This window comes from Salmo trutta, chromosome 25 (genome assembly GCF_901001165.1).
Source record: "Salmo trutta chromosome 25, fSalTru1.1, whole genome shotgun sequence".
Taxonomy (NCBI): domain Eukaryota; kingdom Metazoa; phylum Chordata; class Actinopteri; order Salmoniformes; family Salmonidae; genus Salmo; species Salmo trutta.
This window is the reverse complement of record NC_042981.1, coordinates 31911773-31935314: the sequence shown is the minus strand read 5'-3', so window position 1 is coordinate 31935314 and position 23542 is coordinate 31911773. Positions and strand designations below refer to the sequence as shown.

General features: G+C 42.1%; 1 protein-coding gene across 3 annotated transcripts; it reads left to right on the top strand.

Annotated features, from left to right (window-relative positions):
* The first annotated feature begins 3576 nt into the window (after positions 1-3576).
* kop (askopos) lies at positions 3577-20149 on the top strand. Of its 3 annotated transcripts, none has more exons than XM_029713712.1 (6): positions 3577-3741; positions 9037-10558; positions 12224-12531; positions 13617-13717; positions 19218-19317; positions 19505-20149. In XM_029713712.1, the coding sequence occupies exons 2-6, from the start codon at positions 9107-9109 to the stop codon at positions 19632-19634; spliced, it is 2091 nt and encodes a 696-aa protein (XP_029569572.1). In that variant the 5' UTR covers positions 3577-3741; positions 9037-9106; the 3' UTR covers positions 19635-20149. The 3 variants fall into 3 exon arrangements, with proteins under 3 accessions (XP_029569572.1, XP_029569573.1, XP_029569574.1); XM_029713713.1 differs by lacking the exon at positions 3577-3741 and adding an exon at positions 3890-4084; XM_029713714.1 differs by lacking the exon at positions 3577-3741 and adding an exon at positions 4564-4660.
* Positions 20150-23542: the final 3393 nt, after the last annotated feature.

Here is a 23542-nt window from a genome sequence, read left to right as displayed (position 1 = left end):
CAAGTACACGTAACATGTCAGAGAATGACAGTAATCTGGATAAGACAGCTCTGGATAAGAGCGTCTGCTAAATGACTAAACTGTAACTGTAACTGTAATCATGACAGGCCAATTTGATGAAATATGAATGATACAAATGTAGCCTAATCCTATGAATGTCACTGCAGTAGGCTGTAAGCAGTAGGCTGTAAGCAGTATGCTTAGGCTGTAAGCAGTAGGCTGTAAGCAGTAGGCTGTAAGCAATAGACCTGCGAGTGGCTGCAAGAGGCAGCCCCAAGGGCCAGCAGAGGGCGCCATAATTCCGTTTATATCTTTTTCTTCCAACGAAGTAGCTTGGTTTCCATCCAATTGGCGACAGATTTCCATGCGAATATTCGAAAATCAGCATAAATAAAATATGCACATTTTCCCACCAGAGATGTTTCCATCAAATTGACTTGTTGACTTGTGCACATAAAAATAAATGTTGGGGTTAAATTCCCATGTACTAAATAAAAAATGCAAATGAAATGGGTTTCCATTGCATTTTCACCTCTACTGATGGTTTGACACAAAAACAATTGCGTTATTTAGTGAATGTGCCCACTCTTGTATTGGCACCTGCGCTCTAGCCAATAACTGGCAGATACAGTGCGGGTATAGCCTACATGATGAGATTATTATGGAGAAAAGAGCGAGATTATTTTAATTTGTCAAACGGCAGGCAACCATCGATCATCATGTCACCAGAATAAGAGCCTCGATATTTATTGGAAAGGAGCACCAAGCTCATCCCATGGCACTTTCACCACTCTGTGAAGTTCATAATTTATTTCCTATGTAGCCTAATAAACTGCATGTTTTCCCGAGTCGTAGTGGGATGACCACACGTCGCGTGACGGAAACCACATTTACTTTGATATGATGGTTATAGCATAATACATTTTACCGAAACAAAAAAATCCCACCTTGTTTAACGTATTTATTTTTGTCGACATTTGGAAACTTTACCGACAAATTAGCAGTTTCCATCAGGCCTGTAATTTTTTCTTGTTGTCCTTTACGCACATAAAACCGTTGGATAGAAAACTGGTTACTGTGAGAGGCTGTTGTTTAAAATTAGATCTAGTCTACACACTAGAGGTTGACACGGGGGTTAACATTAATTCATGCCGCGTCTTGTCCTGGCAAATGTTCCCCCGTACGGTCCTGATCCTGCAACAGTTATATAAACCCGGAACGTTCCTGCCCCATCCCTATAAAATGTACTCTCGGCTCGTCCTCATTTTTAAGCGCAGAAATCAGAAATAATTTCCTCCATTAGCTGCTAGTCTGTCTGTCCCCGCTCTGCGGCAGCATCGCATTAGAAACCAAGCCTGATTGTAGCAAGCTAGCTAGATAAACTCAGCAAAAAAATAAACGTCCTCTGACTGTCAACTGCGTTTATTTTCAGCAAACTTAACATGTGTAAATATTTGTATGAACATAACAAGATTCAACAACTGAGACATAAACTGAACAAGTTCCACAGACATGTGACTAACAAAAATGTAATGATGTGTCCCTGAACAAGGGGGGGTCAACATCAAAAGTAACAGTCAGTATCTGGTCTGGCCACCTGCTGCAATAAGACCTGCAGTGCATCTCCTCCTCATGGACTGCACCAGATTTGCCAGTTCTTGCTGTGAGATGTTACCCCACTCTTCCACCAAGGCACCTACAAGTTCCCAGACATTTCTGGGGGGGGGGGGGGGGGGGGGGGGGGGGGATAGCCCTCACCCTCCGATCCAACAGGTCCCAGACGTGCTCAATGGGATTGAGATCCGGGCTCTTCGCTGGCCATGGCAGAACACAGACATTCCTGTCTTGCAGGAAATCATGAGCTGTATGGCTGGTGGCATTGTCATGCTGGAGGGTCATGTCAGGATGAGCCTGCAGGAAGAGTACCACAGCGTTGAGATTGCCTGCAATGAAAACAAGCTCAGTCCGATGATGCTGTGACACACCGCCTCAGACCATGACGGACCCTCCACCTCCAAATCGATCCCGCTCCAGAGTACAGGCCTCGGTGTAACGCTCATTCCTTCGACGATAAACGCAAATCCGACCATCACCCCTGGTGAGACAAAACCGCGACTCGTCAGTGAAGAGCACTTTTTGTCAGTCCTGTCTGGTCCAGCGACGGTGGGTTTGTGCCCATAGGCGACGTTGTTGCCGGTGATGTCTGGTGAGGACCTGCCATACAACAGGCCTACAAGCCCTCAGTACAGCCTCTCTCAGCCTATTGCGGACAGTCTGATCACTGATGGAGGGATTGTGCGTTCCTGGTGTAACTCGGGCAATTGTTGTTGCCATCCTGTACCTGTCCCGCAGGTGTGATGTTCGGATGTACCGATCCTGTGGAGGTGTTGTTACACGTGGTCGGCCACTATGAGGACAATCAGCTGTCCGTCCTGTCTCACTGTAGCTCTGTCTTAGGCATCTCACAGTACGGACATTTCAATTTATTGACCTGGCCACATCTGCAGTTCTCATGCCTCCTTGCAGCGTTCACACAGATGAACCCTGGGCATCTTTCTTTTGGTGTTTTTCAGAGTAAGTAGAAAGGCCTCTTTGGTGTCCTAAGGTTTCATAACTGTGACCTTAATTGCATACCCTATGTAAGCTGTTTGTGTCTTAACAACCGTTCCACAGCTGCATGTTCATGAATTGTTTATGGTTCATTGAACAAGCATGGAAAACAGTGTTTAAACACTTTACAATGAAGATCTGTTTAGTTATTTGGAATTTTACGAATCATCTTTGAAAGACAGTGTCCTGAAAAAGAGACGTTTCTTTTTTTGCTTAGTTTATATTCGAGTCGCGTCGGTTACAATTGTAGCTAACCCTGACCGTTTTCGTAACCTTAACCTATTTATCCTAACCTTCCACGTAAATTCTACTAACCTGCTACGAAAAGTCACTTCTGCTAGTCAAAACCGGCAGATGTGCCCTGAGACCAGTCATGGTTTCCACTAATGCGATCCAGCCGCTCTGCGTGTGAGTAGCCATAACAACTGCTCCGTTTGGCTGCTGTGCTGCTCACAGCTCACGAGACAGTTGCCTATACACAGCTAATAACAACATTACGAGATGTAATCAAAGAAGGCAGCAGTGGTATTTACCAGAGCCGGGTGAACTCATGAATAATTGGCGCGTTGAAAACAACTGGGAACTCTGAAAAATTAGAGCTCCGACTGGGAAAAAAATCGATTTCAACGGTCATCCAACTCGGGCTCTTTCTGGAGCTCTGACTTCCCGATCTGAAGATCACTGACGTCATGATGTAACCTTGTGATTTCAGAGTTCCCAGTTGTTTTGAAACGCGACAATAGACATGTGTTATTATGTATTTCTCCACGTACATCTGAGGTAAAGTAATGACTGGCTACAACTGGAGCGAGGCGCGAGAGTAAACCAGTTCCTCTGGACTGTCGATATGGCTCTGTCCCGTCCCGAACTTGACTCCCATTCCTGCCAGAATCCCGTGGGACCCCTGTTACCGTGTCAACCTTTAGTACACAAACCTCACTTCGATTGTATCCAAATAAGGATAGATTTCTGGTCCATCTGTCAAATGTACCCTCTAACGTGAAGATGTCACGTGAACTAATTGATCTTCCTTGCGCATGCAGCTATACGCAGGCACCCCGCTAAATTGAGGCGCCAATTACCACAAGTGTTTTTGGCTGTGCAGTGGCTGATTTGACAACAGTACAAGTGGTGAGTTTATGAACATTAGCTACTGTTCAGTTAGCTAGTTATACAACTAACTATCAAACCACACAACCAACTATCAAACTTTTGTTGTACCGATAAACATTTTTCTGATGAGGGGGAAGCGACGTGCTAACGTCGTTAGCTAGCTGTCAGTATCTTTGTCAACGGTTAACGTTAGCATGTTTTTACAACTTAACTTACGTAAAACAGTACGATCATTATTGAAGCATGGCACCTTCAAATAACAGTGAAGGAGACGAAATATGCCAACTTGAGCTAGCTAGTCTGGCTCTAAAATGTTTTTGGGTGATGTGTCGTGATGAATCGCATTTCCTAGCGAGCTACAGTAAGTTGGCTAGCTAACGTTAGTAGTAAAATCAATATAATGGTCATTTTGTGAGGTTAGCCAACTGCATGTTTAACAGTATACAGTAAGTGTGCATTTGTTTCTAGAACCGTATCATATCGATAATCTATTCACGTTTAGATGGTGTTCTGGCTGTCAGAGCCAGTCTACCTCTGAAAATAACACAAGGTCCTTAGGCTAACTGTAACGTTCGGCTCCTTAAGAGTACATCTTGGGCTAGGACAGGGTCTGAAGTGCATCTATAACTGGAGAAGCTTCCTAGGGTGGTGCAGCATGCTCCAGGTCATCAGACTGGGCCCAGAGTATGTGAGCGGAACGAGGAATTGCGCGTGCCCAATTTGACTGAAGTGTGGAGCGAGTTACCCAAAGGCTTTTTTCATAATATTTTCATAAAGAAACTGACAAAACACACAGGTACAAAATCAAGGTGACTTACAAGATCAAGAGAGGGAGTGCGGTGATGTAGTGTCCACAACTAAAGAGTCATTGTGGAATCTGAAAAGACACGCCTCCCGAAACATGATGGTGTACTACATGCTAACAGAAAGGAACGAGGTGGGTAGCTAGCTAAGTGTATCATTGTTGCAAATTATTTAGAAACAAAAAATCAGATCGCTTAAAAGTTCAATTAATTTTCGTTCTATTATCTATACAATAGACTATCATTGATTTTGGTCCAATAGGCCTGATATATTACCTCTTCCAAGGAGCTTATTGTTTTGATGGGGTTATTTTGCCTAAAAACCTTTTTTAGGCCTACCAATAGAATAATAAAAAATACCAAAAACTCAGCATTCCTGGCAAGAGTGGCCCGAAGGGTGTTGAGCATCCGCAGTGCCATTGCAAGTACAGAGAGGGTATTCTCCACTGCTGGCCTGCTCTCCAGGCACCATCGCATGAGCCTGAAGCCACAGACTGGCCAAACTCGTGTTTGTGACTAACAGATGCATATCTTTATTCCCAGTCATGTGAAATTCATAGATTATGGCCTAATGAATTTATTCAAATTGACTGATAAGTTTTGGTGCGTGATTTAAAAATAGCTATTTTTATTTCTCAACTGATAATTGAAGCGCCTCCCATTCAAATGTAGGTCACAGGCTATCAGTGCATCACCCACTACTTTACAATGTTAGCTGGAGGCAGTATACATTTTGAAAACATTCATTGTTTGAAACCTGAAAGTTTTATTTAATCTTATGAGGCATGTCCCGAGTGGCGCAGCGGTCTAAGGCACTGCATCTCAGTGCTAGAGGCGTCACTACAGATCCTGGTTCGATCACAGGCTGAATTACAACCGGCTGTGATCGGGAGTCCCGTAGGGCAGCGCACAATTGGCCCAGCGTCGTTCGGGTTAGGGGAAGGTTTGGCCGGGGTAGGCAGTCATTATAAAATAACTGACTTGCCTAGTTAAATAATTGAAGCAAGGTAAGGTTATTTAAAAAAACAAAGTAGCCTATAGGCAAAATCTGACCATGGAAACGTGGAGGCAATTATTTTATAGTCTTCAGAGGCTGCATGTGAATTTCAAGTTTGGGGAAGCTTAGAATTTATCCTACCAGTTCTACCGTTCTGTGTGCCAGTTATGATTTTCATATGCGTGTTTTTGTGGGACAGTTTCATTTCAATAACGTTTTCTCAAGATTGTCACGTGGTCAATAGCAAAAATATTATAATCTAAAAGTTTAAAGTCGACTAATGCAAGATCACCAGCCTCCAGAACTCATAGCCTATAGGCCAATGCAGCAGTAGGCCTATAACTTCCGTTGCTCTTTCACGCTGAGGATTGGTGAATATCGATGGAGAGATAGTTGGAAAGATCTTTCAAATAGCTTACTTTGAGGAACTATAGATTTAATATATAATTCGCAATGGATGTTAAAAAAAAAAACACTTTCGTACATTTCCGCGCATCAGGACCGGTACTTCTATATGTGCGCTCCCTCAAAATTATCAGGACAGAGAAACCAAACACATGCTCACATGGAGCACTCCAAACAAAAGACAATGAAAAAATATACTAATCTCGTAAATGATGGTTATTAAATAAAGCAGAACTTCTTTCTCACAAGTGTAGCATGTTGAACTCTGAGTAAGAATGGTCAATTACTGTAATTAATACATGCATTAACATACATTTTTTTACCAAATGATGGCATTAACGGTACATTTACTACCCGTGACATACAGTACCAGTCAAAAGTTTGGACACCTACTAATTTTATTTGTTTTTACTATTTTCTACATTGTAGAATAATAGTGAAGATATCAAAACTATTAAATAACACATGGAATCATGTAGTAACCAAAAAAGGGTTTTTGTTATGTTACAGCTTTATTCTAAAATGTATTAAAAAAAAATTCCCCCCTCAGCAATCTACACACTACCCCATAATGACAAAGCAAAAACAGGTTTTTAGGGACTCCCGGGTGGCGCAGTGGTCTAAGGCACTGCATCGCAGCTAGCTGTGCCACCAGAGATTCTGGGTTCGAGCCCAGGCTCTGTCGCATCCGGCCGCGACTGGGAGGCCCAGAGGGCGGCGCACAATTGGCCCAGCGTCGTCCGGGTTAGGGAGGGTTTGGCCGGCAGGGATATCCTTGTCGGCTTGGTTGGGTTGGGTTGTGTTTCGGAGGACGCATGTCTCTCCCGAGTCCGTATGGGAGTTGCAGCGATGAGACAAGACAGTTGGATACCATGAAATTGGGGAGGGGAAAAAAACACAGGTTTTTAGAATTGTGTGCATTTTTTTTTTTTAAACAAAAACTGAAATATCACATTTACATAAGTATTCAGTACTTTCTTGAAGCACCTTTGGCAGCGATTACAGCCTCGAGTCTTCTTGGGTATTACGCTACAAGCTTGGCACACCTGTATTTGGGGAGTTTCTCCCATTCCTCTCTGCAGATCCTCTTAGTTCGCAACGAGCCAGGCAGCCCAAACTGTTGCATATACCCTGACTGCGTGCAATGAACGCAAAATGACACAATTTCACCTGGTTAATATTGCCTGCTAACCTGGATTTCTTTTAGCTAAATATGCAGGTTTAAAAATATATACTTCTGTGTATTGATTTTAAGAAAGGCATTGATGTTTATGGTTAGGTACAGTCGTGCAACGATTGTGCATTTTTCGCAAATGCGCTTTTGTTAAATCATATATCATCCCCCGTTTGGCGAAGTCGGCTGTCTTTGTTAGGAAGAAATAGTCTTCACAGTTCGCAATGAGCCAGGCGGGCCAAACTGCTTCATATACCCTGACTCTGTTTGCAAGAGAAGTGACACATGTTCCCTAGTTAAAAGAAATTCATGTTAGCAGGCAATATTAACTAAATATGCAGGTTTAAAAATATATATACTGTGTATTGATTTTAAGAAAGGCATTGATGTTTATGGTTGGAGCAACGTGTACCTAAGTGATTATATGCAACGCAGGACAGGCTAGATAAACTAGTAATATCATCAACCATGTGTAGTTAACTAGTGATTATGATTGATTGTTTTTCATAAGATAAGTTTAATGCTAGCTAGCAACTTACCTTGGCTTCTTACTGCATTCGCGTAACAGGCAGGCTCCTTGTGAAGTGCAACGTAAAGCAGGTGGTTAGAGCGTTGGACTAGTTAACTGTAAGGTTGCAAGATTGAATCCCTGAGCTGACAAGGTAAAAATCTGTCATTCTGCCCCTGAACAAGGCAGTTAACCCACCGCTCCTAAGCCGTCATTGAAAATAAGAATGTGTTCTTAACTGACTTGCCTAGTTAAGTAAAAGTCTAAAAAAAAAAATAATAATAATAATAAAATAAAAATAATAAAATTAAAATCGGCCAAATCGGCGTCCAAAAATACCGATTTCCAATTGTTATGAAAACTTGAAATCGGCCCAAATTAATCGGCTATTCCGATTTTATCGGTCGACCTCTATTGGAAACATCTCAAGGATGATCAATGGAAACCGGATATACCTGAGCTCAATTTTGAGTCTCATAGCAAAGGGTATGTAAATAAGGTATTTCTGTTTTTATTTGTAATGCAATTGCAAAATTTCTGAAAACCTGTTTTCGCTTTGTCATTATGGTGCATTGTGTGTAGATTGGTGACAAAGTTTAAAAAATATATATTTTTTGATTAAGGCTGTAACGTAACAATGTGGAAAAAGTCAAGGAGTCGGAATACTTTCCGAAGGCACTGTATATATATGTTACTACTCGACTAAAACAATCTCGGTCAACCAAACAATCGACCAGTCGACTAGCTGGGGTCAGCCCTAATTCTTTGGCAACAGCTATGGTGGATATTCCTGCAGTCAGCATGCCAATTGCACACTCCCTCAACTTGAAACATCTGACAATGTGTTGCGTGACACAACTGCACATTTTAGAGTGGCCTTTTATTGTCCCCAGGAAAATATTCTATATGTGTAGGGAAGTATTTAAACACTTGCTTAGGTCCAACCTCTGATCTTTCCAAGCATTTTTTATATGCTAAAACAGGATAACAATTGTAAGAAAAATAAGAAAACATATCAAATCATACTACTGTATGTAATGATCATGCATTTTGATCAGCTTCTTGATATGCCTCACCTGTCAGGTTGATGGATTATCTTGACAAAGGAGAAATAATCACTAACAGGGATGTAAATACATTTGTGCTTAGAATTTGAGAGAAAAAAAGCTTCTTGTGCGCATGGAACATTTCTGGGATCTTTAATTTCAGCTCATGAAACATGGGACTAACACTTTACATGTTGCGTTTTATGTTTTTGTTGTTTTTACCAAGTGTACAGGGCGTGACTCTTATTCTGAAGGTTTCCAAAAATCTGTGATCCAGAAGTGCTTAGTTATTCTTTCCTGCTTCACAACTGTAGCTCAGGGAGGGTCTGAATTGGAATTGAAGCGAAATAGTTGTAGATATTTTTTTTTTCTACCCTTAGGAAACGTTCTAGAAGAGTTGCTGATCCTGGTATCTGTTTAGCCCCAGCTGGTTGACCACTATCAGGGGAAATGGAGAGGCCTAACCAGCCTCTGAAGACAATATTTAATAGGCTAAGTAGTGCAAAACCAAGAGGAGATAATAAGAGTTTTGGGCACTTGAGACCACTCTCTGTTTATTCTAGAATGATAACTTGTGAAAACGGTAGGGTTAGTCCTAGCGGCACTAACCAGTCATGGAATTCGTCCAATCCATTCTGCAACTTGAAAATAGAGATTGTGAACAACAATGCCCCTACAAGACACAAGAGGCGATTGGATGACTCCTGCCTTGATGACACGTATGAAACTACATACAAAAAGCCCTGCAGTAGTCCCTGCAGTAGTCCTAAGGCAATCTCCCCAGACCTGGCTTGTGTTGTAGTTTCATCTAACACCCTTCCAAATGTAGCCACTGTCTCCCCTACCACTGACCTCCAAAAAGTGCCATCTAGTGTTGAAAATACAGTCAAAGATGAAGGTACATCAGAAGCTGTGATATGTGTGCCAAACTCTGATCATATCCAGTGTGGCCAAGCAGAAGAGGCTGGAAGTAGACACGGTGGTGCTGCAGCTCCAGGCGGCCCAGTATCAAACGAGTCTGAGGCCTGGTCTGAGACCCTAGGCCATGAGCCTGAGAAAGTCTTGATGGACCTTGGTCCTGTTTTTAACTTTGACGTTGATGACATCATGTGCCTGAGCCCCAGTGACAAGGGGAGCGATGAGGGCATTGAAGCCTTTGTCGATAGCTGTAACAGTTTTTACGACGACCGCTCCCGTAACCCCAGTGACAGCGACACCCAGCAAACTAAACCTTTCTTAACTCATAGTCCAACACAGGACCAGGTTTCAGGGGAGAGATATGACGTCGGAGAGAGGGAGGAGGGGAAAGGAGAGGAGATGGTGGGAGAAAGGGAAAAAGAGGGCAATGAGGAGATAAAACATCAGGAGGAAGAGGAGGTTGTGAGCATTGAGGGTTTTTTCTCCAGGTCCTACCTTGAGGCACTTAAAGCAGGAAAGGATGTGTCTCAGGCTGTGACACCCCTGCAGCCCCTCATCTCGTCCAGCCCTTTGTTTAGGGGGAGGGGGGTGATGCAGAGGCTGCAGATGGCTGTGTCAGATGAGGGAGAGCCTCCAGGGTTCCCTGATCCCAATGGGGGCCAGGCTGTTGTTTGCCAGCCGCACTACTCTTTCACTTCGGAGGATCTAGCTTATGGGTTATATGGGGCACCTCTGGTCCCAGTGGAGGGTGCAGATGAGGATTTGGAGGGCACGGCAGGGGGCGATTGGAGTATCGGCGCCCCCATACTGGAGTCCTCATTGTGTCACATTGCCCCAGTGGAGTTCAATGCTGGTTGTGAGGGAAATGTGGTGGAGGGGGGGGGAGGTGGGCTTGATTCAGTTCAGGAGTGCCAGGTCACACTCCTGGCCGAAGAGGTAACCGTGGACACCAGCTACGAGAACACCTTACCTCTCCAAGTCCAGGTAAGCGGTCCAAACACTTACTACTTTTTGTTTTCTTAATGTAGCTGTGTGATTTAACCTCTTACATTCAGACGTTCCGCTAGCGGAACACCGCTCCAATATCCAATGATAGGGCGTGGCGCGAAATACAAACTCCTCGAAAATCCGAAAACTTCAATTTTTCAAACATATGACTATTTTACACCATTTTAAAGACAAGACTCTCCTTTATCTAACCACACTGTCCGATTTCAAAAAGGCTTTACAATGAAAGCAAAACATTAGATTATGTCAGCAGAGTACCCAGCCAGAAATAATCAGACACCCATTTTTCAAGCTAGCATATAATGTCACAAAAAACAAAACCACAGCTAAATGCAGCACTAACCTTTGATGATCTTCATCAGATGACACTCCTAGGACATTATGTTATACAATACATGCATGTTTTGTTCATATTTATATAAAAAACCAGCTTTTTACATTAGCATGTGACGTTCAGAACTAGCATTCCCACCGAACACTTCCGGTGAATTTACTAAATTACTCACGATAAACGTTCACAAAAAACATAACAATTATTTTAAGAATTATAGATACAGAACTCCTTTATGCAATCGGGGTGTCCGATTTTTAAAGTAGCTTTTCGGTGAAAGCACATTTTGCAATATTCTGAGTAGATAGCCCGGCCATCACAGGCTAGCTATTTTGACACCCACCAAGTTTGGTACTCACCAAACTCAGATTTACTATAAGAAAAATTGGATTACCAGAATGCACTCCCAGGACTTCTACTTCAACAACAAATGTTGGTTTGGTTCCAAATAATCCATAGTTATATCCAAATAGTGGCGTTTTGTTCGTGCGTTCAAGACACTATCCGAAGGGTAACGAAGGGTGGCGCGCCGGCGCGTTTCGTGACAAAAAATGTCAAAATATTCCATTACCGTACTTCGAAGCATGTCAAACGCTGTTTAAAATCAATTTTTATGCGATTTTTCTCGTAAAGAAGCGATAATATTCCGACCAGGAGTTGTTGTTTTCGTTCAAAGACTGAAAATGTAAAATGGCCTCTTCACGTGCACGCGCACACCCGTCTCATTGTTCTCAGATCGACCACTATCCAAATGCGCTACTGTTTTTCAGCCAGAGACTGCAGAGTCATCATTCAACGTTCTGGCACCTTCTGAGAGCCTATGGGAGCCTTAGAAAGTGTCACGTTACAGCAGAGATCCTCTGTTTTGGATAGAGATGACAAAGAAGGCCAAGAAATGGTCAGACAGGGTACTTCCTGTACAGAATCTTCTCAGGTTTTGGCCTGCCATTTGAGTTCTGTTATACTCACAGACACCATTCAAACAGTTTTAGAAACTTTGGAGTGTTTTCTATCCAAAGCTAATAATTATATGCATATTCTAGTTTCTGGGCAGGAGTAATAAACAGATTAAATCGGGTACGTTTTTTATCCGGCCGTGAAAATACTGCCCCCTATCCATAACAAGTTAACTACTAATATTTCATCATTAACACATTTTTACTGTATTTTGTATCCATATAGCCATATTTAGAAATTTATTTGTTTTGCCTGCGTCAACTGTTAGGATAGCTTAGATTTGGTTGTGACTGTATAGTGCTTGTGTGGATATCTCTGGTCATATTGCTGTAAGACCTTTCTGTTGTATCCAGGTGAGGTCAGTGGTGGTGGTTCCCAGCGTGCAGCAGAGCAGCAGCAGCAGAAAACCCGCAATGCCTCCTGAGCAGAAAGTGTCTGAGACCAGATCTGTGCAGAAACCTTTTCCGGAGAAGAATGTTGTCAAGACAACAACAAGACCTGTCCAGAAACCTTCACCTGGACAGAACATTATCAAGAACACAATTGTCCATAAACCTTCGCCTGGGCAGAAAGTGAAGAAGATAAAACCTGTCCAGGCAGCTTCAACTTCATCTGACCAGAAAGTGGTCAATACAAGACCTGTCCAGAAAACTGCACCAAGGTACATTTCAGAGTCCTTGATGTTTTCTAAATCTCTTAGAGGGAGCAATTTGATGATTTTCTTCCCTAACTGGCAGGGCCTAAAATTAACACCTGCCAAATGCGGGCAGATTTTTGCATTGGCTGTAAGATGTCTATTTCACCAGCCTTCTTGGCGGGTAGTCAGGGCTCCACAGTGCTAGCATTTCACTTGCATTTATGACTTAAAATAGTATGATTTATAGCACAATAAATGCATCAGCAGTATTTCTGCCATATTTTGTTTCGTAGTTGGTAAATGAACCGCACAAAGTGTAAGAACTATTAATCCTATAGCCTATCCCACCTCGCGCAGCAACATTGCCTGGCTGGGGGCTGTGCTGATGTGAAGTGCTGAGTGAAGGTTGCATTTTTAGAAGCGCTACGCATAGGCATAACGAAAGTTGACTGAAGTGAGACTGTCCTTGTGTTTCATGGCTATTTACTTTGTTTTGTTCACAAGCTAGGTTGTTTTTCAATGTTTGAGTTTCAACTGCTAGGGAAGAGAAGGCGTGGCTACTAGTCAGACTCAATCTCACAGGCACAAACATGACTCAACTGGCATTACCACAGTAACCTCCCGCCCTGAAAGGGGCAGGTGAACATTTGTCTCAACTGATATTTTGGTTTAAAGACTTGGTCACAAAAAATGAAATTAAACACTATACCTCATTACATCTTACTAGTAATACAATTATTGGTTTAGAAACATGACAAAGGATGCTCATCCATTCTTTTTGTTGGTGTAATTCTAAATCTGAGTGGTGGGTAAATTTTAAAATCTATGCCATAGTGGCTCTTGGACCAAAAAGTGAGCTTCAGGCCCTGCTGACTGGTATTATTTCCAGAGAGACTGGTTTATTTATCTTCTCTGAATGTAGACAGACAGTCTGGTTATTCTCCCACTCAACCACTTCACAAATGCATCTTTATTTAATCAATGCTTTTGCATGACTTGAATGGTCAAAGCATTACTTATTCAATTCTGTCAGATCTGAGGTCTTGTGAGAGTGGAAGGAAGCAGAATAGATTTCTTGAGTGTTTGAATTGGGTGGATGTCTTTTCCAGGCCGGTGGTCTATGACAGGGAGGAGGACTGGCAGCGTGAGAAGTGGCTCTATGTGGACTCAGTCACCAGACACATAAGGGAGAATATTGATGCAGGAGAAGGTAAGAGGTGTATCTCATTATTTGGGATGTTGGGGGCCTGGTGCTAACCGGGTGCTTCAATTGGTGAATTTAGTGAAATGTTCTTGTTTTCCCAACAAATAAGTTATTTAGACTAATTTCTCGTTCTCTTGAAGTCTATGTATCGCCCCAAAACCTTACCCCATTTCCACACCAAGTCCTTATCTTATGTTGTCGTAAATCCTCTGTGGTTGGCTGTAATAATGTGTAAGGCTTTGTGTGAAATCCCGTTCTAAGTCAGACTTAATTCATGCCAGTCCTAATAACCTTGAATCCTAACCTACCTATGATTTTTGCTGTGCAGTGCATAAAGGGAAAGTCCAGTCATTTAGAAATATATATATATATATATATATATATATGAAAACTGAAATTGCACATTTATGTAAGTATTCAGACCCTTTACTCAGTACTTTGTTGAAGCTCCTTTGGCAGTAATTACAACCTCTAGTATTCTTGGGTATGACGCTACAAGCTTGGCACACTTGTATTTGGGGAGTTTCTCCCGGAGTTTCTCCCATTCGTCTCTGCAGATCCTCTCAAGTTTTGTCAGGTTGGATGGGGAGCGTCGCTGCACAGCTGTTTTCAGGTCTCTCCAGAAATGTTTGATCGGGTTCAAGTCCGGGCTCTGGCTGGGCCACTCAAGGACATTCAAAGACTTATCAAATTTGATTTGTCACATGCGCCGAATGCACAATGCTTACTTACAAGCCCTTAATTAAAACCTCTTACATCTAGACGTTCCGCTAGCGGAACACCTGCTCCAATAGCCAATGATGGGCGTGGCGCGAATTACAAATTCCTCAAAAATACAAAAACTTCAATTTTTCAAACATATGACTATTTTACACCATTTTAAAGACAAGACTCTCCTTTATCTAACCACACTGTCTGATTTCAAAAAGGCTTTACAACGAAAGCAAAACATTAGATTATGTCAGCAGAGCATGTTTTGTTCAATCAAGTTCATATTTATATCAAAAACCAGCTTTTTACATTAGCATGTGACATTCAGAACTAGCATACCCCCCGCAAACTTCCGGTGAATTTACTAAATTACTCACGATAAATGTTCACAAAAAACATAACAATTATTTTAAGAATTATAGATACAGAACTCCTCTATGCACTCGCTATGTCCGATTTTAAAATAGCCTATCGGTGAAAGCACATTTTGCAATATTCTCAGTAGATAGCCCAGCCATCACGGCTAGCTATTTAGACACCCACCAAGTTTAGCACTCACCAAAGTCAGATTTACTATAAGAAAAATGTTATTACCTTTGCTGTTCTTCGTCAGAATGCACTCCCAGGACTTCTACTTCAATAACAAATGTTGGTTTGGTCCCAAATAATCCATAGTTATATCCAAACAGCGACGTTTTGTTCGTGCGTTCAAGACACTATCCGAATGGTAAATAAGGGTGACGATCACGACGCATTTCGTGACAAAAGATTTCTAAATATTCCATTACCGTACTTCGAAGCATGTCAAACGCTGTTTAAAATCTATTTTTATGCCATTTTTCTCGTAAAGAAGCGATAATATTCCGACCGGGAGTGGTGGTTTTCGTTCAAAGAGAGAGAAAGTAAACATGGAGTCGACTCGTGCACGAGCCTCAGTCTCATAGTACTCTGACCGGCCACTATCCAAACGTGCTAATGTTTTTCAGCCAGGGCCTGCAAAGCCACGATTCAGCTTTTTGCCGCCTTCTGAGAGCCCATGGGAGCCGTAGGAAGTGTCACGTAACAGCAGAGATCCCCTGTATTGGATAGAGATAATCAAGAAGGCCAAGAAATGGTCAGACAGGGTACTTCCTGTTTGGAATCTTTTCAGGTTTTGGCCTGCCAAATGAGTTCTGTTATACTCACAGACACCATTCAAACAGTTTTAGAAACTTTGGAGTGTTTTCTATCCAAAGCTAATAATTATATGCATATTCTAGTTTCTGGGCAGGAGTAATAATCAGATTAAATCGGGTACGTTTTTTATCCGGCCGTGAAAATACTGCCCCCTAGTCATAACAGGTTAACCAACAGTGCAGTTCAAATCAAATGTATTTATATAGCCCTTCTTACATCAGCTGATATCTCAAAGTGCTGTACAGAAACCCAGCCTAAAACCCCAAACAGCAAGCAATGCAGGTGTAGAAGCACGGTGGCTAGGAAAAACTCCCTAGAAAGGCCAAAACCCAGGAAGAAACCTAGAGGAACCAGGCTATGAGGGGTGGCCAGTCCTCTTCTGGCTGTGCCGGGTGGAGATTATAACAGCACATGGCCTAGATGTTCAAATGTTCATAAATGACCAGCATGGTCAAATAATAATAATCATAGCAGTTGTCGAGGGTGCAACAAGTCAGTAACACAAGAGTAAGTGTCAGTTGGCTTTTTCATAGCCGATCTTTGAGAGTATCTCTACCGCTCCTGCTGTCTCTAGAGTTGAAAACAGCAGGTCTGGGACAGGTAGCACGTCCGGCGAACAGGTCAGGGTTCCATAGCTGCAGGCAGAGCAGTTGGAACTGGAGCAGCAGCATGGCCAGGTGAACTGGGGACAGCAAGGAGTCATCAAGCCAGGTAGGCCTGAGGCATGGTCATAGAGCTCCCGAGAGAGAGAGAAGGAAGGAAGGAAAGAAAGAGAGAATTAGAGAGAGCATATTTAAATTCACACAGGACACCGGAAAAGACAAGAGAAATACTCCAGATGTGACAGACTGACCCTAGCCCCCCGACACATAAACTACTGCAGCATAAATACTGGAGGCTGAGACAGGAGGGGTCAGGAGACACTGTGGCCCCATCCGATGAAACCCTCGGACAGGGCCAAACAGGTAGGATATAACCCCACCCACTTTGCCAAAGCACAGCCTCCACACCACTGGAGGGATATCTCCAACCACCAACATACCATCCCGGGACAAGGCCGAGTATAGCCCACAAAGATCTCCGCCACGGCACAGCCCAAGGGGGGGCGCCAACCCAGACAGGAAGACCACGTCAGTGACTCAACCCACTCAAGTGACACACCCCTCCCAGGGACGGCATGGAAGAACACCAGAAGCCAGTGACTCAGCCCCCTAGTTCAAGAAATAGTTACTTATTTTATTTAGTTAAGAAAATATTAACAGAAGAATTACATAACAATAACGAGGCAATGTACAGGGGCCCGGTACCGAGTAAATGTGCGGGGGTACAGGTTAGTCAAGGTGATTTGTGTTAACTCGAAATGACACAACGACAAGGTTCCAGTTTAACAAAGTTTACAATACCGTATGAACACACTACAAGGTAGCCATTGCACTCTAGGCTAAGTTCATCAACGAACAGACTTCCTGTGCAGGCGCACTCTTGACTGAGTGATAGCCCCGTAATAACAGAAATATAGGGATACTTAAAACATGAACTTAACAATTGGTACATGTACACTACCGGTCAAATGTTTTACAACACCTACTCATTCAAGGGTTTTTATTTTTTCTAGAATAATAGTGAAGACATCAAGACTATGAAACAACACATGGAATCATGTAGTAACCAAAAAAGTGTAAAACAAATCAAAATATATTTTCTATTTGAGATTCTTCAAATAGCCACCCTTTTCCTTGACAGCTTTGCACGCTCTTGGCATTCTCTCAACCAGCTTCACCTGGAATCCTTTTCTAACAGTCTTGAATGAGTTCCCACATATGCTGAGCACTTGTTGGCTGCTTTTCCTTCACTCTGCAGTCTGACTCATCCCAAACCATCTCAATTTGGTTGAGGTCAGGGGATTGTGGGACGCAGCACTCCATCACTCTCCTTGGTGAAATAGCCCTTACACAGCCTGGAGATGTCATTGTCCTGTTGAAAAACAAATGATAGTCCCGTTAAGCCCAAACCAGATGGGATGGTGTATCGCTGCAGAATGCTGTGATAACCATGCTGGTTAAGTGTGCCTTGAATTCTAAATAAATCACAAACAGTGTTACCAGCAAAGCACACGCACACCATAACACCACCTCCTCCATGCTTTACGGTGGGAAATGCACATGTGGAGATCATCCATTCACCCACACCGCGTCTCACAAAGACACGGCTGTTGGAACCAAAAATCTCCAATTTGGACTCTAGACCAAAGGACAAGTTTCCACCAGTCTAATGTCCATTGCTTGTGTTTCTTGGCCCAAGCAAGTCTCTTCTTCTTATTGGTGTCCTTTGGTAGTGGCTTCTTTGCAGCAATTCTACCATGAAGGCCTGACTATATGTCCAAGAGGCCTTTAAACAGCTTCTACCCTCAAGCCATAAGACTCCTGAACATCTAGTCAAATGGCTACCCAGACTATTAGCATTGCCCCTCTCTCCACACCACTGCCTGTTGTCATCTATATATAGTCACTTTAATTAACTCTACCTACATGTACATACTTCCTCAACTAACCAGTGTCCCGGCACATTGACTCTGTACCGGCACCCCCCTTTATATATTGTTATTTTTTTACTGCTGCTCTTTAATTACTTGTTACTTTTATCTCTTATTCTTATCTGTATTTTTTTGAAACTGCACTTTCAGTTAGGGGCTCGTAAGTAAGCATTTCACTGTAAGGTCTACACATGTTGTATTCGGCGCATGTGACTAATAACATTTGATTTGATCACACAGTCTCCTCTGAACAGTTGATGTCTATTACTTGAACTCTGATGCATTTATTTGATTGATTTGGGTGGCTACTTTGAAGAATATAAAATATATTTAGATTAACATTTTTGGTTACTACATAATTCCATGTGTGTTATTTCATCATTTTGATGGCTTCACTATTATTCTACAATGTAGAAAATAGTACAATTTAAAAAAAAAAAACCTTGACTGAGTAGGTGTGTCCAAACTTTTGACTGGTACTGTAGGTGGTTCCAAATTAACTAAAGCCAGCCCTGGAACTGACACGCAAGTCAGAAAGCACTTGCACGTCATTGACACGGATTTCCACAAAGTTCCCACTTTGGATTTCCCACTTCAAGCCCAAATATACCATACTTTGACTAAAATTGACCTATTGACTTCAATTGTGCAACATCATGGGTAAGCTCTGGGCATCTTAAGAGCTGCTTGGGCTAGGATAATCACCTTCACTAGGAAGTTGTCTTGGATTTCCATTTTTCCTTGATAGTTTGACTTTTTTCGCAGAAATACAGTTATTAGGACTTGCTCACTGACTGGCTAGGTTTTTTTCTTAATTGTCTTTTGCATCTTTTTTGTTATGAACACCAGCTTAATCTAATATTATTAATTTAAAAAATAATGGTAATTTAGCAGACACTTATCTGAAGCCACTTGTTCTAGATTTCTGAATAATGCTTGTAATGACCCTCAAATGGCATTATAATTCCCAGGTTTTCTGTGCCATTGATGCTGTATATTCTTGCTGTCCTGTATCCTCTTCTTCTACTTGTTCAGCTTGTAGTGTGTGTGTGTGTGTGTGTGCTACCTGTATGGGTTTGTCTCCAGGGGTGATGACTGAGCTGCTGAACCTGATGAACCATGTGGCCGAACAGGGACCAGGAACCAACGGCAGGCAGTGGCAGCACCCCTCGGATCTCACCCGCAGGTACAGGCATCTACATGTGTGTTTATCTACTGCTGCCCTCTGTAGAGGACATTTCAGTCTTAATTGGAGAATTGATTGCATATTTTCTAATGCAGTCACATACCTCATTTCTGAGTATTGATTTCACTTTAAAACATTTTTTTTTTTTATGTATTTGTATTTATTTTTTCTCACTTTTTTTCATCAGAAATTACCAAAGACGATTTGGAAATGACAGAACAAATTACACTCTGGACGAATGGCAGAACCAGAACTACAGGAACCACCAGCGCTTTGCCAATCTCCCACAGATCTTTGAGAGAAGTCCAGTTCTGTAAACCCAAGCAACAAAGCATCTTACCAGAGGAACGTATAGGGCAGTACACTTTTTTAAATTTGGCAAATGACATCACTCAGGTCATTAGGTGTCTGTGAGATTTGAGCTCTTATATTGTAAGCCTAGAACCACGGTTAAAACAACTTGAATTAATCCTCTACTTCTGCTCTCATCTTTTAACAATGTCTTTCACTTATTGTTTTTTGTTTGTGAAATTAATTAATTCATCCTTGCTCAAGATTGTGTTTATTGTTAGTGTCTTGAAGCCCAGAGATTATTTTTTTATTTTTTTTCAATTTGATCTCTGAGACAGTAATATTGTGGATTTTCGTGTGATTAATCTCTTTTCTTGTTATACTTGAATTTAAATTATGTTCCTTTCAGCTTACCATCCAGTATAATCATAACATTGATGACAGAAAAGTAACAAAAATAACGTAACAGCCAATCGTTTTGCCTGCCTGTCTCTGATCACCATTTCCTAATTGAATTGCTCTATTGCTGCACTTATTCCCTTTTTGTGCTGTCACTCCTAGTTTGTGCTGTCACTCCTAGTTTGTACTGTCACTCCTAGTTTGTGCTGTCACTCCTAGTTTGTACTGTCACTCCTAGTTTGTGCTAGGCACCTTGTTTGCATAGGCTTCTTTTTTATATATATGTGTGTGTGTTTTAAATAACTGCTTTTTGAATGCTGTGCACATTTCCCTGCCTAAACTCTTATTTGTACAGTTGCATTTCTTTCCCCATACAAGTTGCATTCTTGCTGTTGAAGTACAAACAAATAATCCTTGGTTCAGTTGGAACAATTTGAAGGGATAATCAAATCATTACTGATCTACACCATTTCCAAGGTGTGGTGCCATATGTATTGTTCCAGATGCTCTTCACTTACTGCCTCTGATGGCCTGTCATTTGTTTGTTAGCATATGCCTGAGTATTTGAGGTCATGTTATGGTTGCTTGAAGTTTTTGTTCCATCTTAGATTTCTTGTCTAACAAACTGAAGGGAGTTAGTTTGTCAGATGGATTAGGTCAACTCTTAAAATTCTCTACTTTATCATCTATATTCTGTGCAGCGAAGCCATATGGATTGGCCTTGTATTGATGCTTGTGTTGAAGAGACATCTGTAAACATAATCTAGTGTGGGAATTTGGTGAGAAACCCGATTTGTAGGGATCTGTTGTGTGGCCTATTTTCTTTGACATTGTGAATCTTGGCACATTTTCTTGCACAGGTTTCTGATTTCACATTAAAAGCAGTTGCCTGAAACCCTGTTGAGTGAACTTTTACAAGGATGAATGTCTAGCCCAGTCAGAATACCATATGAGTGCACTCGATGACTGAGGAGATATTGCATGTGGCTCACTGATTCTAATAAAATAGAGGTTTCATTTATAAGAAAAAATAAATGGAGCACTTTGGCAGTTTACAATAAAGACGACGGAATTGCAGTGCAGCCTACCTATGACCATTTCAATATGAACTACCCCATCTAAGCTTGCTTAAAGTAAATTATCTTTCAGATTCTCATAATCGTATAATACGCTAATTCAACCTCTGATTTAAGCTTATTGCTAACGGATTTAAATGGCATATGTGGATATGGTAGGCCGTCATTGTAAATAAGAATTTGTTCTGAACTGACTTGCCTAGTTAAATAAAAAATGCATTAAAATATGAACACTAAGCCCAAGTTCATCCCTTTCAATTACCATTGTTGGAATCCTGGAAGAAAATATTTGACATGGTCAATTGGTACTGTAGTATTTTGAATCCAGCTGTGAGAAAAGGCGCAAACTAAAATAACTTTTAAAAAATGTTAAATCACTTATTTTATTAACCGTACACAAGTAAGCATACACCATAATCCACATTATAGAAATTGTGTAACCTTGTGCATAATCGTACAACCATGCTATCCCTCATTAAAGAGCAACATGCACTTTCTGATTTGGCCTTGTTTTAGATTTGGTTCATGAAGAAATGCTAGATGCTGTGACTGAATTCAAATGTGAGTTGGTTTCTGGGTGCGGTTTGATGTGGGTGTCTTGTGTGTTCGGAGGTGGGAAGAGTTAGCCAAATTATTTAGCCAATTAGCTTCAGCTGGCTGGTGTGCAACTGGCAAAATTGGTTGGACTTTGGATAGCCTATCTCCAGGGCTAGTTGGGGACCGTCAATTAATTGCACAATGAAAATGAGAGTTCTCATTAAATGCTTTCAATATTTGTATATACATTTATACAATTTATAGTTTGGTTTGAGTCTTAAATTTGGAGCTACAGTACCAGTCAAAAGTTTTGACACCTACTCATTCCAGGGTTTTTCTTTATTTTTACTATTTTCTACATTTGTAGAATAATAGTGAAGACATAATTATGAAATAACACATGGAATCATCTAGTAACCAAAAAAGTGTGAAACAAATAAAAATACATTTGAGATTCTTCAAAGTAGCCACCCTTTGCCTTGATGACAGCTTTGCACACTCTTGGCATTCTCTCAATCGAATCAAATTTGATTAATCACATGCGCCGAATACAACAGTGAAATGCTTACTTACGAGCCCCTAACCGACAGTGCAGTTTCAAAAAATAAGAATAAGAGATAAAAGTAAAAAATAACAATATATACAGGGGGGTGCCAGTTGAGGTAGTATGTACATGTAGTTAGAGTTAATTAAAGTGACTGCATAGATGACAACAGACAGTGGTGTGGTGGGGGGGGGGGGGCAATGCGAGTAGCCATTTCACAAGATGTTCAGGAGTCTTATGGCTTGGGTGTAGAAGCTGTTTAGAAGCCTCTTGGACCTAGACTTGACGCTCCGGTACAGCTTGCCATGTGGTAGCAGAGAGAACAGTATGACTAGGGTGGCTGGAGTCTTTGACAATTTTTAGGGCCTTCCTCTGACACCGCCTGGAATAGAGGTCCTGGATGGCAGGAAGCTTGGCCCCAGTGATTTACTGGGCCGTTCGCACTATCCTCTGTAGTGCCTTGCAGTCAAAGGCCGAGCAGTTGCCATACCAGGCAGTGATGCAACCAGTCAGGATGTTCTCGATGGTGCAGCTGTAGAACCTTTCTGAGGATCTGAGGACCCATGCCAAATCTTTTCAGTCTCCTGAGGGGGAATGGGGTTTGTCATGCCCGCTTCACAACTGTCATGGTGTGCTTGGACCTTGTTAGTTTGTTGGTGATGTGGACACCAAGGAACTTGAAGCTCTCAACCTGCTCCACTGCAGCCCCGTCAATGAGAATGGGGGCGTGCTCGGTCCTATTTTTCCTGTAGTCCACAATCATCTCCTTTTGTCTTGATCACGTTGAGGGAGAGGTGGTAGTCCTGGCACCACACGGCCAGGTCTCTAACCTCCTCCCTATATGCTGTCTCGTTGTCGCTGATCAGGCCTACCACTGTTAATTTAATGATGGTGTTGGAGTCGTGCCTGGCCGAGGAGTCATGAGTGAACAGGGAGTACAGGAGGAGGCTTAGCACGCACCCTGAGGGGCCCCTGTGTTGAGGATCAGCGTGGCGGATGTGTTGTTACCTACCCTTACCACCTGGGGGCGGCCCGTCAGGAAGTCCAGGATCCAGTTGCAGAGGGAGGTGTTTAGTCCCAGGTTCCTTAGCTTATTGATGAGCTTTGAGGGCACTATGGTGTTGAATGCTGAGCTGTAGTCAATGAATAGCATTTTCACATAGGTGTTCCTTTTGTCCAAGTGGGAAAGGGCAGTGTGGAGTGCAATAGAGACTGCATCATCTGTAGATCTGTTGGGGCAGTATGCAAATTGGAGTGGATCTAGGGTTTCTGGGATGATGGTGTTGATGTGAGCCATGGCCAGCCTTTCAAAGCACTTCATGGCTACAGACGTGAGTGCTACGGGCCGGTAGTCATTTAGGCAGGTTACCTTAGTGTT

Coding starts and splice junctions, on each gene's coding strand:
- kop (XM_029713712.1), top strand. CDS start 9,107: ATGGAGAGGCCTAACCAGCCTCTGAAGACAATATTTAATAGGCTAAGT. Junction 12,532..13,616: donor GTCCAGAAAACTGCACCAAG/GTACATTTCAGA, acceptor TGTCTTTTCCAG/GCCGGTGGTCTATGACAGGG. Junction 13,718..19,217: donor GAATATTGATGCAGGAGAAG/GTAAGAGGTGTA, acceptor GTTTGTCTCCAG/GGGTGATGACTGAGCTGCTG.